General features: G+C 35.2%; 1 protein-coding gene across 3 annotated transcripts in view; it reads right to left on the bottom strand.

Annotated features, from left to right (window-relative positions):
• Positions 1-2,924: 2,924 nt before the first annotated feature.
• LOC135212727 (mitochondrial tRNA-specific 2-thiouridylase 1-like) overlaps positions 2,925-14,465 on the bottom strand; it is an 82,146-nt gene continuing 70,605 nt past the window's right edge. For all 3 annotated transcript variants that reach the window (XM_064246432.1, XM_064246434.1, XM_064246433.1), the window contains 2 exons: positions 10,059-10,310; positions 2,925-3,474 (listed from right to left, as the gene is read on the bottom strand). In XM_064246432.1, the coding sequence (XP_064102502.1) occupies positions 3,283-3,474; positions 10,059-10,310 (444 nt within the window). In that variant the 3' untranslated portion in view covers positions 2,925-3,282. The remainder of the gene's footprint in view (positions 3,475-10,058; positions 10,311-14,465) is intronic.

The raw sequence follows: 14,465 nt of genomic DNA, 5'->3' as shown, positions 1-14,465 counted from the left end.
ACATATTTAAGAGATATTTCGACTTGAAAACACTTTGTATAACGTAAAATAACCTTGTCCCATATACATAGAATATCTTGAGATTCACTTGTGCTAACTAGAAGCAAGAAAGACGCTCTGATTTGAGTTCAATACAGCAAAACAAACTTACCTCGCATTTGCCCACAGTTGATTTCCAAACCATAACATTGATTGCTATGTTTGTATTTTATAATACAAACAAATAGTAATATGATAATACATATAATATTACCGGATGCAGTGAAGTTAAGAATAACTTTTTAAAAGATCCATGCCTAAGATGCATATTCATTATGTTTGTACGTATTTTATCATATGATACTAATATGTGATTATTACATACTCTAATTTTATATCTCAGGTATGATGCGACCCCCTTAAAATTAACTCCAAAATTAGGTCTTCAAAAGTTGCATGATATGCGAGTATATACAGTACTTATCATATAAAAAACATACATCTCTGTAAGAGAGAGAGAGAGAGAGAGAGAGAGAGAGAGTTATCCTTATTTCGAAAGAGTGAAATGGAAAGATTATTGTAGTATTTCTGTAAAATACTATCACATATGATTTTTGTAATTACAGTTATCATTATTATTATTATCATCATTTGAAAATATTAATAAACATACACATACATGTACCATAAAAATCTTTCATCTCAGTAAAGAGAGAGAGAGACAACTCACTCCCTCCCCTCCTGTCACATTACTTTATATATTTGACAGCTGTTGGACCTCAGCTTGGTACCTGGAGTTCGAAAGAAAGATGTGTGAAGACTGGGATTTTCTTCATTCTAACATAATTTTTTAATTTATAAACTAAAATCTTCTTAATTCACTATATAATTTTCTTTAATGAAAAGATTGCTCTTTACATTTATATTAATATTTAAAAATTAGTATATCATTTATTTATCATACAAAAAACGTACATATCTTTAAGAGAGAGAGAGAGAATTATTATTGTCATAATGTGATTTCATTGAATCTTATTAAACTTAATACAGTATTGATCAATATTAATATTTCAAAATTAGTAAATCATTTTTGTATCATAAAAATGTATTTAGTCATGAAAATAACATTAAAATACATTAATTAGTGATTATTTATCGTTGGAAAAACCTGTGAATAGGCTATTCCCCCACAAATAATGGATAGATATGGTCTACAGAGAAATCCACGAATCTGGAGAACGCAAATACGGGGGCCCCACTGTATCATATAACTGCTCCATAGAGACATCTGTAACCCAGACTTCCTCTTCTATTTAAGAGCCTTTATCCTCTACAATCAAAGGTTACCAATCCATGATTCCCTCTGTGTTTCAGCATTGTAATCTGCATCTTTCTACAAATCAAGGTCTTCATAACCCATGAAATCTTTCGACACTTCAAAGCAGAAGTCGACAGTGGTTTCCTGGAACCTGGATGTAGTATTGAAGTGGCTTACAGGCCCCTCAAGTCTGCCTCTCTCAAGGATGTTTTACGTAAAACTCTGTTTTTAGTAGCGTTACTTATGGCTAAATGGTGGGCGAGCTACACGCGATTCATAGGAAAGTCTGATTCTCGCTAGGTGACGCGGTCTGCTCCTTCATCTTGGGTTTCCTAGCCAAGAACAAGGATCCTAATAAGCCATGGCCTCGCTCTTTTTGTACAAGAAACCTAACAGGTGTTCTGGGCTTGGACGAAGAAGAAAGAGCTCTGAGGTGTTACCTGGAGAGAATGGAGAAGATCAGGGAATCCTCAAGTAACTTCTGGTGTTCAGTGAAGAATCCTTCCCATCTGCTTTTCAAGAACAGCCTCTCATTCTTTATCATTGATCTAATATCTGAAGCTCATTCCCAAATACAGGAGGAACTGCTTCCTTTGCTAAAAGTGAGAGCACATGAGGTTAGAGCTGTGGCCACCTCTCTCTCCTTTAAACATAACTTGTCTCTCTCGGCAATACTTCAATCAACCTTTTGGAGGTGCACGTCGATATTTGCATTCCATTATTTGAAGGAAGTAGAAATAGTGTTTGAAAACTGCAGTACCCTTCAACCATTGGCGGTGGCTGGCATGGTATTGGGTGAGGAAGCATAGGAGAGACACAATCTCTCTCCTATCTCTTTTACTTGTGTCAAGGACGTCAAGTTATGGGGAATCTGGCGGGTACCTAGTACCTGGAGGACCCACCAGTCTTTTGGTTGGTTAGTGTCTTTATTTTGTTTTTGTGTAATAATGTAAAGTGACAGGTTGGTTCTCTGGTCTTGTTATTTTGGTACTGCACCCAAGGCAAGGGCATGAATATTTTATCTTGAGTCTTGTCAGCGGTCAGGCAGATCCCCCGCTGCAAGACTTCCACCTATGTAGAGATGACTCCCGGCCCACTGCCATGCCACTACAGATTAAGATGAGCACCACCAGAGGCAGCATCTCCTGCTGTAGCTCTCTTACCAGGTAAGCAAGCAACAAAAACTGAGCCAGTGTTAGTCATTCCTCTAGTTCAATATAACATTCTTTTAATGCATTGAGTTAATTCAGTCCATTCATCCCACCCCTCTTGCAATGTGGGATTCAGCTAAGTAATTCCTTGGTAAATTACTTATATAAAAATATTTTTATAATAAAATGAAGTTTTATAATATACTTAAAAAGTAATTACTAAATCAGAGACCACTTTCCTCCCCTCTGACTTTTATGGACTTAACGGCAATAAATAAGAATGATGCTGTAGGCTTCTGTCACTTGCAAGCTCCCGTTGCGATGAGCGAGAACTTTCACCACACATTGCTACAGGCACTTGTGCACGAATTTTTTAAAATTTAGGTTTTTTCATAATCCCATCAGTTATATACTGTGTTCCCTAAATTATACCTACAACAATATACCAAAAAGGAAAAACTATTTCAAATATCAAGTAAACAAAATAATTTATTAGTAAATAGTTTTTTTTTTACAAAGTAAAACTAACACTGAATAGTGTAAGACTTATTACTGTACAAACATTGCCACAATTTCTTGTCACTTGTAAGAAATTCTTAACAATGAAGAAATCTGTATGCTTTACTGATTAATATGAAATTAAACTGCTAAGTAAGATCCTTTAATAAGAATCTATTCAGTTCAAATTCCTTTTTTACTTATGCAAAAACCTGGTTAGGTATTTAAAACCAAGTAAAATTACTGGCACTTTACAGTAGTTTTTAATAACTTTAAATAAAAGTTGAAATTTATTTTAAAATAATTTTGTAAATTCACCTTTGATCTCCAATTCAGTCATTCATCCAAACTTTCTGGCTTTTTAGTTTTTACTTTTAATTTCTGAGTACAGACCAAGGACTTTTTCTCTTCCCTTTCTTTTAATATACGTGTTCTACAATCATTAATGTTAAGAGTGTATAGAGATGGGCCTGGCCTTATGATGCGAGATGACCCCAAGCATTCGTCACCACTATAAAGGACTGCAAACTGTAAAGAAAGAAAATAGAATATCTTACAAACTGGACAAAATGTTGGGTGTGAAATCTGCTTATTTATGATTAATAAAACTTAAGTTGTCTACAAGAAAAAAAAAGTGCTGGGTAGCAATGAAATTGCAGACATGTTAACCCTATGAGATTTCAGCTCTAGGTTAACATGTCTTTCACAGGCAATTTCTCCCTGACTGCATTCTTACTTGGTAATTTCATTTAATTGGTCCAAGTTATTTTTCACGGTAGAATACTGATAAAGCTGACATTTCAAGAATTAATAGTTTTATTTATAAAATAAACAAATCTGTTTATACTGAAGGACAAATTTTTAGTTGTACTTGTTCAGAAAGGAATAAAAATTTCACATGATAATGGGCATTTCCATTGTTTGCTATTAAAAATTATATGCCTAAGAGAAAGTAATGCAGTTGTATAATTTTGATACCCTTTAAAGCTACAGTAAATTGTCTTTCTTGGTATTTATGCTATGTTGTGCAGCAGAATGAAAGTGACATACAAAAAAAAAAGTTTTAGAATTTCAACAGTGCTTTTGCTATAGTATTTTCCTTAGATTCTTTTCAAAGCCGAGTAGATGTAATCTATCACAGTATGTTCACAGAATGAAAAAATTGATGAATGAAGTCTGCTGATGATAAATGTCAATAGCTAGCAAAAATAAGGTAATTTAGATATACAATTTGTCATTGCCATGAAACTGTGATGCACTGCCTTTTGAATTACATATAGTTTATTGCATTATCCATAGTAACTAACACAGCATAACTAAAAGACAAAATTATTCTTGATTTGAAATTATATGGGAACTGAAAAGTACTTCATAATTTTGTTGACCATCAGTGGGAAACTGATTTTGTTCTCATTTCAATCCTGAATAGTTGCTGTTCTCTATATTAAGAAAGGACAACTAATAGAATTGTAATTTTTTGTGTGGGCTTGGGAATAGCACCAGACATCTCAAGTGAAATCATGCAAAGAAATCTCTAGTAGGAGCTGATGATCACCTCTGAAGTGCAAGCAATTCTATGGACTGGTGGGGTTGCTAAGAGCGAGCCTTTCTTTTGGAATGGGAGACAAACCCAGTTGGTATTCCAAAAGCTAATACAATCTCAATTTGGGATAAAAATTTTGACATGAAAATATGTGGTGCTTATAACAGGTGCTGTTGCATCTAAGTATAACTATTATGGAAAATATATATACAAATTTATCAAAAAATTAACAAGTCACTTAAAGAGACCTTGAATCACTAACTCAGGCCTTGAAACCCAGTACATACTGTATCATAACTTTGTAACAAAATTCAATAAAGATTTCAGTAGCCAAGAAAAACCTTTGCAATTTTCACACATCCATTATGAAATATTACAGTACCAAGCAGAGAATATGGACCATACATAAAAATGACCATAACTAGCAATGAGCTATACCAAGTATGTATGGAAAGTATAAACGGTATTATATGCAAGACAGTTAATTTTGTCCGTAATTAACTGACCCAAACATTACAATAAATAAAAAGTGTGCTACCCATACCAATAAAGTGTGCTAACCATACCAGTGGACTTCTCTGAGCAAGGCATGGATGAGCTGCCAAGCTATCTATGATAATTTTAATTTAAATAAGCTGAAATTGGTATATGAAGGATTAATTCCTAAATAATGATCAACAGGCAAACATAATGGGTTTCAAAATAAAAACAAAGAAAGCACAGTGAGCAGTAAACAGCACTAATGAAAAAGTCTAAGGGATCCAGATTATAAAAAAATAAAACCTACACCAAGACAAGAGAATTAAGAACAATAATGGCTTAAATGGCAAAATGCAAAATTACAAAGGAAAAGCATCAACTGGTCAAATTTTAGGGTGTAAAGTCAAAACGTCTTTTTACACTAGCAGACACACATTATACAACCCTTCTCTGCTATTACAAGGACTTTGGATTTCGCGCTGAAACTCACCATCAACACAGCAACTATCTCAGTGAACAACACAAAAGCAACAGGTTTACGCCATCACAACGTCTGTGTTTATCAGGTAAGAAAATTGATTTTTTGGATGTCTGTTGTAATTTTTCACGCTTCTCATATAGTGTCTCACGTCCGTGAATATGGTGTGATTGTTTCTAGTTAAGTTTTATTATGATATTTAGCCATATAGACATGTGACTAAAATGAAGTGTGTCCTTTCGAAGTGGCTCCCACGGCATTGTTTGAAAAAAAAAAACATGGTGCAGGGGACTTCCGACTGTAAACACAGATGCATGAAATTATGAATATTTTGAAATATTTTTGAAGCTTTGAATATTTTGAAATATTGAATATTTTAAAAATACATAAAAAACGTGGAACAGTATTTTTTGTGCAAAGTTGAAGGTGATATTTAGTGAATTACAATGCAATATCAGTGTCATTATGCTAAAAACAGGAAATTTTTATTGGGCGAGTTCAACTTTACCTATTCATATGTCTAATGTCATAAAGTCTTTCTGATCTAGCCTACTGCCTTTTTGGAAGCCTGATTATCAGTGTCATAATGCTAAAAACAGGAAATTTAGTTTTTGGGGGGTTCCGCCACCGCCCGGTCAGTGTTTCCCCATGTTAGAACGCAGACAGGTTACAATAATTTTTAAAAGGGCAAAATATGACACTTATTCTCTAGGTTGAGGATTTATGAGTACACCATAGGTGGGCCATGTTGTGTAGTTTGTTTTTGGCACCGTGTGCACCCTCTCAGGTACAAAATGGAATTTTTATGCAATTTTTTCTACTAATAGGTCGATATTCCCTCACCTCACCCTACACACGGCCAACAAACAAATGGCATACTTTCTTAATTCATTGTTCATTAAAGAAATAATTGCCCTATGCAGGTGCCAGATTATTTACTTATCAATAAATTATATTTCCTTTCAAAGATGTTATACTTGAAATAAATTAAACTGGAATGAAGTAAATTTACTCAACATATCAAAGATAATTATTTTCTAAAGTAAGGAAATTATAGATCCAAGAGTCCACGAATTCTAATTTTATTCTCAACTAATGCTTCGTGACAGCAAGGGCATAAGTGTTTGGAAGTTGGCTGTCCTGCCGCTCGAGTCTTGACCCAACGTATCATAAGTACTGGAGTGTCATCGGTTCGTCACCTACAGCCAATACATAATACATTAAGCCTGCCAATATTCTTTAATACCAATTTAATGCCAATTTTGTCCTTTGATCAATAAAATAATTTGCATGACATTTAGTAAGCCTAAATTTGACTTCTGATTTTACACCAGATTAGCAAAGTCTATTTTCGGCAGTATACTCTCACGGATATGTTATGTGAATGAATATTTAAATTGACAATATTATATTAATAATCTGCATTATTTTATTTTTCCCGATATTTTTTATTGGCCATATTCTCCTTTTTTTCTTATTCTTTTCATTATTGCTTAACATAATTTACTCAGACCTAGCTATCTCATGTCAAAAAGCCATCATAACAAATAAAATTAATACAATTTGGTCTTTTTTTTTTTATCTAATTCCTTGCATATCATCCTGTTTCATCCGGACACGTTGGAAAGCTGTGGGAGTCAAAGCTGATGAATACATTAAGAAAGGCTTACTTTCATAAAAGCTGTCTTGGGTTAATCTTTTTGTAATTATTCATTTCTTCTATATAGAAATTAATTAAAATTAGTTTCACATGTATGCCAAGACCTACTGCCATGAACATATTATAGGTAGTTGAAAGGATAGGAAATATGAAAGGTGACCTTCTCGTTTAAGTCTATTTCAGATATTTTTACAATGAAAATCTACTGCTGTAATCAGGGGTTGTCCTATAGAGGAGGAGGACAGAGGGATTTGACTAAAATTTCCTTGCCATACAATCTTTGATTGTTTTAACCAGTTTCCAGCTGGCACAAGAAGATTTATCCTATTAAGAAATCAGGTTTGTTAGCTATGAAAAATAGAAATCAATTAAAAATTTGCCACATTAGCCCTCTTACGCCGAAGGGGTATAATAAAAATTGTCTCCCATATGCCGGGGGGGTCTCGGAGTAAGCGTGGAAGTGGAAAAAATATTTTTTTCAAAAAATCACAGCGTGCTTAGTTTTCAAGATTAAGAGTTCATTTTTGGCTCCTTTTTTGCCATTGCCTGAAGTTTAGTATGCAACCATCAGAAATGAAAAAAAATATCATTATCATATATAAATAATGCAATATATGATAGCGCAAAAACAAAACGGTTAAAGCTAAAGTTAATTTTTTTCGTTGTATTGTACACTAAATTGCGATCATTTTGGTATATAACACATTGTAAAATGATCAAAGCAACAAAGAGAAAATATTATCATAAAATGATGCATAAATTCGTTCGTAACGCGCGGACGTAAAAAAATGTTTTTTTCAAATTTCACCATAAATCTAAATATTGTTCTAGAGACTTCCAATTTGTTTCAAAATGAAGACAAATGATTGAGTATAACTATACTGTAAGAGTTTTAGCTTACAATTGCAGTTTTCGACCATTTCGGACGAGTTAAAGTTGAATGAATGTCAAAATTTTAAATATATTTTTTTTTGTATATGCAAATACTTCGGAAATGAGAGAAGCTACAACCTTCAATTATTTTTTGTTGTATTCTACATGAAATTGCGCACATTTTCATATATAAAACTTTATGTAACGGCTAATTTAACATGGTGCAAACATTACGAGAATGCGACGTACACATTTCAGAGATTTGCGGTGGAGAATCCGCGCGCGGAGGGAAGGAAAGTTTTTTTTTTAAATTCACCATAAATCTAAATATTGTGCTAGAGACTTCAAATTTGTTTCAAAATGAAGATAAATGACTGAATATTACTAGACTGTAAAAGTTTTAGCTTACAATTGTGTTTTTTGACCATTTCGGTAGAGTCAAAGTTGACCGAACGTGGTTTTTTTTCTATTTATCGTGATTTACATGCAAATATTTCGAAAATGAGAAAAGCTACAACCTTCAATTATTTTTTGTTGCATTCTACATGAAATTATGCATATTTTCATATATAAAACTTTATGTAACGGCTAATTTAACATGGTGCAAACATTACGACAATCGGACGAAAAAATTTCTGATTTTTTTCGGAAGAGTTACCGTGCAGACATAAGGAAAATGTTTTTTTTTTTCATAAATTCACCATAAATCGAAATATTGTGCTAGAGACTTCCAATTTGTTTCAAAATGAAGATAAATGATTGAATATTTCTAGAATATAAGAGTTTTAGCTATCAATTGCGTTTTTTGACCATTTCGGTAGAGTCAAAGTTGACCGAAGGTTTGAAATTTTGGCACTTATCGTTATTTATATGAAAATATTTCAAAACTGATAAAAGCTACAACCATGGGTTGTTTTTAGTTGTATTGTGCATGAAACTGCACACATTTCCATATATAAAACTTTATGTAACGGCTAATTTAAAATGGTGCAAACATTACGACAATCGCACAAAAAAATTTATCGGAAGAGTTACCGCACGGATGTAAGGAAAATGTTTTTTTCATAAATTCACCATAAATCGAAATATTGTGCTAGAGACTTCCAATTTGTTGCGAAATGAAGGTAAATGATTGAATATTACTAGAATATAAGAGTTTTAGCTTACAATTGCATTTTTCGACCATTTCGGTAGAGTTAAAGTTGACCGAAGGTTGAAATTTTGGCACTTATCGTTATTTATATGAAAATATTTCAAAACTGATAAAAGCTACAATCATGAGTATTTTTTAGTTGTATTCTACATGAAATTGCGCACATTTTCATATATAATACTCCATGTAACGGCTAATTTAAAATGGTGTAAAAATTATGTCAGTGACAAAATAATTTCTGAGATATGTCACTGATACTTTTTAGTGCGATAAGAAAGAAATTCATGCTTTCGCGTCTGCGTAACGATTGTAAACAAAACAACACCTTGATCCGTGAACTCCCAGCATCCCCCAAGGCGCGTGATTTAAAAGTTTTTGCCTGGTAGGCCTATAAGTATTTTTCTGCGAATTTTTAAAAAAACTTTTTTATCGATGTACTATACGTCCAATCGGCACACGACAGACAATTTATGTCGACGTTTAATACTTCCAATCGGCGTAAGAGGGTTAATGAGGCATGAATCATGCGTCAGGTAGGTGAACGAAAAATGATGAAACTGCCAATTCTAATTTTGCTGACAGTGCAATATACACAGATCCAGACTTAATCCATTCTAAATTAATATCAGCTTTTTATCCTATTGTTAAGAACTCAGGTTTGTTAGCTATGAAAAATAGAAATCGATTAAAAATTTGCCACATTAATGAGGCATGAATCGTGCGTCAGGTAGGTGAACGAAAAATGATGAAACTGTCAATTCTAATTTTACTGACTGTACAATATACACAGATCCAGACTTAATCCATTCTAAATTAATACCAGCTTTTTCTCAGTGATAAGAAGAGTTAGATCACATGATGACTGGAAAAGTGAAGGCCCTGAAACTAGTATATCCTCAAAAATAACAATGAAAAAAAAACATACCTGCCCCGGAGTTATAGCACGTAATGGTTCTGCCAAACTTATCACCATGTTATTTGATGTTGGTGAACGATGCCATGGGTTGTTTGTATGCGTTGTGATTACACATGGGACAAGAGGATGTGTATGTTGAAATCTAAACATGCATTCAAACTGCCCCTCTGTGAAGAGCTGGGTTGGTGGACCAGAAATCCAATAAAATGGTTCCGTAAAAAGAGTTGAAGAATACAAAGCTGGATGGTCAGATCCTGCAACCTGAAACATGAATATGAAATAACATTTATATCGTAAAACATTAAGTAGTTACATGCATGAAAATCATAAGGTGTCCACAAGATATTTAAACATCTAGTATTATTACTTTTTGCATTACCCAACATTCATATATGCCTTCTTGAAAAAGGTAACTCCATATTTGCACAGACGTACTATAATGAAAGCAATATGTATAAATCTAGGTGATTCTGTACTAAAGATTAAAGCAACAATTAACAAAGTATGAGAAATTGGAGATTTTATTTTATAGAGTAAATACATAAATTTTGCTAATAAAATTTATTACTGTATTTGGATACCTACTGTTAAAGATGGCTTACATCTTTGTGGCTGCCAGGTGTGGTCAGCATTAAAAAAAAAGAGAACCTTTGGCTGACCTGGGTGGACTGTACAGTTCACCTATTCTCCACCAAGTGGGTTTTGAATATTATAGTCCCTGTCAGAATTCTTCTTGATAACCCACTAAAGAGTGTGGGAAGGCTGTGTGGGATCAGACCTCAGAGTCAGAGCAGACAAAATATTAACCTTGTCTCTAAACCGTGGTGGCATAGTGGTAAGGTTCTTGCCTACCAGTCAAGAGGACCGGGATGCAAATCTGCCGCACGCTTAGGGATGGAGCCATTGCAAAAACCTGGTGCCTGCCAATCTAACAGTCTGAAAACTTGGGAGGGTTAGTAAGAGAATAGGTACCAGACTTCAGGCTGGGGAATTAAACAGTGGGCCTAGCAACACATTGGCCACGTGTCTTAGGCATTAGGACTTGTACCCCACTGCCTGTTGGCCTAAGAAAAATTAGATTAGCGCCTGCTCTATGAGCCTTGCAGAGGCCCAGGAGGACTTTAACTAATCTAACTAAACCTACATCACTCCCATTAGAACTCAACACAAACACAGATGAACCTTTGACCTTTTTGCTTACCAATGACTGATGAAGATGTCATTAGAGTTTAATTCCCTTGTGCTTTGATGCATAAGCATTGAAACATGGGCCACAAGGTCGCCATGCCCGGGTGAGATGCCCATTATCGCCACCTGAATACAATATCCTTGTAATCTCCAGTGGTTATAAGAGGCTTTAAATTGCCACACTCTCTCTCAAAATTCGTTGAACACTTGTCTGGGATGCCTGTCCTTCTCCCTTGCTCTTGAACTGCCAAATCTTAAGCATGTAGCTACTGTGGGCCTAGTATATTTTTGGAGTTAATTAACTTGCCCACCTCCACCCCCTTCGCTATCCCTCCTGAAGTAGAAGGAACAATTCTTCTGAAGACGGTAAAGTGCCAATTTTTAAGATTTTAATCAGTCACGTCCCTGTTAGCCTATTTCTGTTACTATTCTGCTTCCTTTTCATCGTGCAATATATAAAGATTACATTTTAACATACATATATATTCCACATATGTAAATATGCCCATGACCCAAGGGGTCAATGGCGAGAACAAGGAGTGTGATAAGGAAAGATAAGGAATGCAAGCTAGACGCTGCCGTGTTGTATCTGCGACGCCCTGGTTTGCATTTGCCTGTGGTAATCAAAAGCATTGTCTTGTAAAACAGGTCACAGTACCTTCGCCTGAGAACATGGTGACCTATAACCCACAGAGACAACCACGTGACTTCCTAGTCACATGTTCATCTGTCTGTATGTTATGTATGCTAAGCTAAGCTTTGCTCTACTATCTTATGTAAATGCTTTGTAACTTAGATCTCTACTTCCACTCATCAAGACAAGTTCTCTGAACCACTTCTTCCTCTACTCAAGAGATGTAGTTTCACAAATATATGTTAAGTTTGACAACTATGAGTTTTAAGTCTTCACCTCTATACTCAAAGAAGATACTAACGAAACTTAGAAACTCTCTCTGCAATCGATGTCACTCCGACGAGAATGGGAAGTATACAAACATACTTGCGTATAACATCGCAGGTTATAACATCGATGTTTCATTCATGCTAGGTGTGGTAGGCTGAAACAAATGACCTTGAGCTGTCAAGCTGTCCCACACAAGCAGCCTTTTAACACTGACCAAAATATTCAGTAAACACATGTGTAAAATTTGGTAACGTGCCCAAATCAGGTCACATAACATAACAGTAAATGTGTTTTCTTTTAAGCATGTGAAATGTTTTTCTAGGCCATGTATGCAAGATAATTTTAAGCAGTTCCCTTTGCGCAAGCAAAATTTCTTAACTGTTATTATATGCGGAAATCATATGACACCTTACATTAGCTTTTACCAAGCCAAGATTTGGGCTTTCCCTTTAACCAATTCCGTGCTACCACACACAGCCAAGATTCTCAGATTTTAGTGGGCACTGAACATTCCATCATTTATTCTATATTTAGTTTCTTGAAACTCCTGTTTCATATTCATAAACCTTGTTATTTTAACCTCATCAGCTAGCTCCAATGATTCTCAGCAAATCATTATTTTAGGTTTGTTTTAAACATTGTGCTATACCCCATGCCATTTAGAGACTTTATATCTGTTCTTTTGAACATCCCCACATCCATTTAGAGACTTTGTATCCGTTTTTTTAAACATTCTAGTCCATTTAAAGATGTTACACCCATTCTGTTGAAAATTCCCAGCCCATTTGAAGATCTTATATATCCATTCTTTCGAACACCCCAGTCCATTTGGAGATGTTATATTCATTCTTCTCAACATCCCAGTCCATTTAGGGACATTATATTCATTCTTCTGAACACTCCCCATCATTTAGACATTATCTGTTCATTTCAAACAATCCAAGTTTTTATGGGACTGCTTATCTCAGGTCAATTCGGACCATCTGAAATCCTTACATGACTTCCTGAATCTGTTCATCAAGAAAACACAAATATTCCGGGACACCCGAGCTGTCTCCTGACTAACTTGAATCTTTTTTAGAATACTGAATTTGTTCATCACAAACCTAGTCTATGCAGACATATTGAATTCGGAGTCTTATTCCAAACATATTGAATCTGTTTCTTCGAACAGCCCTGATTCGTTTACCACAAGCAATTCAAGTCTTATAGACAACCTGAGTCTTCTAGATACCCGAGCCATTTTCACTGACAAATTTGAGTCTTTTCAGACACCAATTCCTACGAGGCACCCTGATTTGTTTAGCACTATCCTAAGTTCCAAGGAACACTTACAGTCATTTCTTTGACCAAGTCACTTAGGTCAAAATTAGACTGAGTGCCAGTGCCACCTCACCTGCAAAGGGGGCACTCATACTTGCCCGTAGCACACCACTGACCATTTCCCTCCCTAAGACCTTAATGTTATAACCAAGGGTCATGGCCATACAAAAACTCATCTCAAAATAGCTCAGTCAACCAGAGCCTCAGAAAATTCACAATTTTTAAAAATTGTATTTTTCTTAACAATACAAACCTGAGGTTCTTTACAATAGGAATTGCTTATGGCAAAGCTGGAACATAGTCATTAAAACTCTTGAACAAGGTGGTTAGGCAGTAACTACCATCTGCGTTTCGGACTAGGTTTCAGACTGAGGGGTGGCATGAGGTGGGCATTAGTGTAAAGGACCTTAGGTTTGTATGGTTAGGAAAAATAAAATTACTTTTAAAAAATGGGATTTATTTCTACATAATTTACAAACCATTGGCTCTTTACAATACACAGAATCACCTATTGGAGGGAGGAATCTGAGTGAGTCTCTTGAACAGACTGGAGTTCAGCACACCTGGGCTACTCCTGGTCGAAAGACCAAGGAGTGCCCCAACTTGGTCAGAGTATAAGAAATGCAGGATCATGAGTCTGATCTCTGGAACTTTTCGAAAGAGTGAGGAATCGTAACTCATACGAAAAAGGCTGGGAAGAATATTAAGAGTCGGAGACATAAAGGCAAGATTCGAGAAGGGTTTGCCTTACTGTCAGAGTCTCCTTCCTCCCCTTGCTAGAGGAAGGAGTGGGATTGCTTATATGATTCTAACAAGAAAAATAGAAAGGATGCTCAATGTGTAGACTTACAGCACCAGACTCAGTCCAGCGAGTGTAGGTTCGAGTCCTATTCTCAACTCGAAGGGAGAGAAGTAGAAGGACGATAAAGGAGGAGGAGAGGCCAGTGACTCTCAAATCCTTCTCAACTCTAGAACAGCACACTTTTGGGGAGATGCAACCT

The sequence above is a fragment of the Macrobrachium nipponense genome, chromosome 41 (genome assembly GCF_015104395.2).
Source record: "Macrobrachium nipponense isolate FS-2020 chromosome 41, ASM1510439v2, whole genome shotgun sequence".
Classification (NCBI taxonomy): domain Eukaryota; kingdom Metazoa; phylum Arthropoda; class Malacostraca; order Decapoda; family Palaemonidae; genus Macrobrachium; species Macrobrachium nipponense.
The sequence above is the reverse complement of the archived record's forward strand: the minus strand, read 5'-3'. Positions and strand labels throughout refer to the sequence as shown.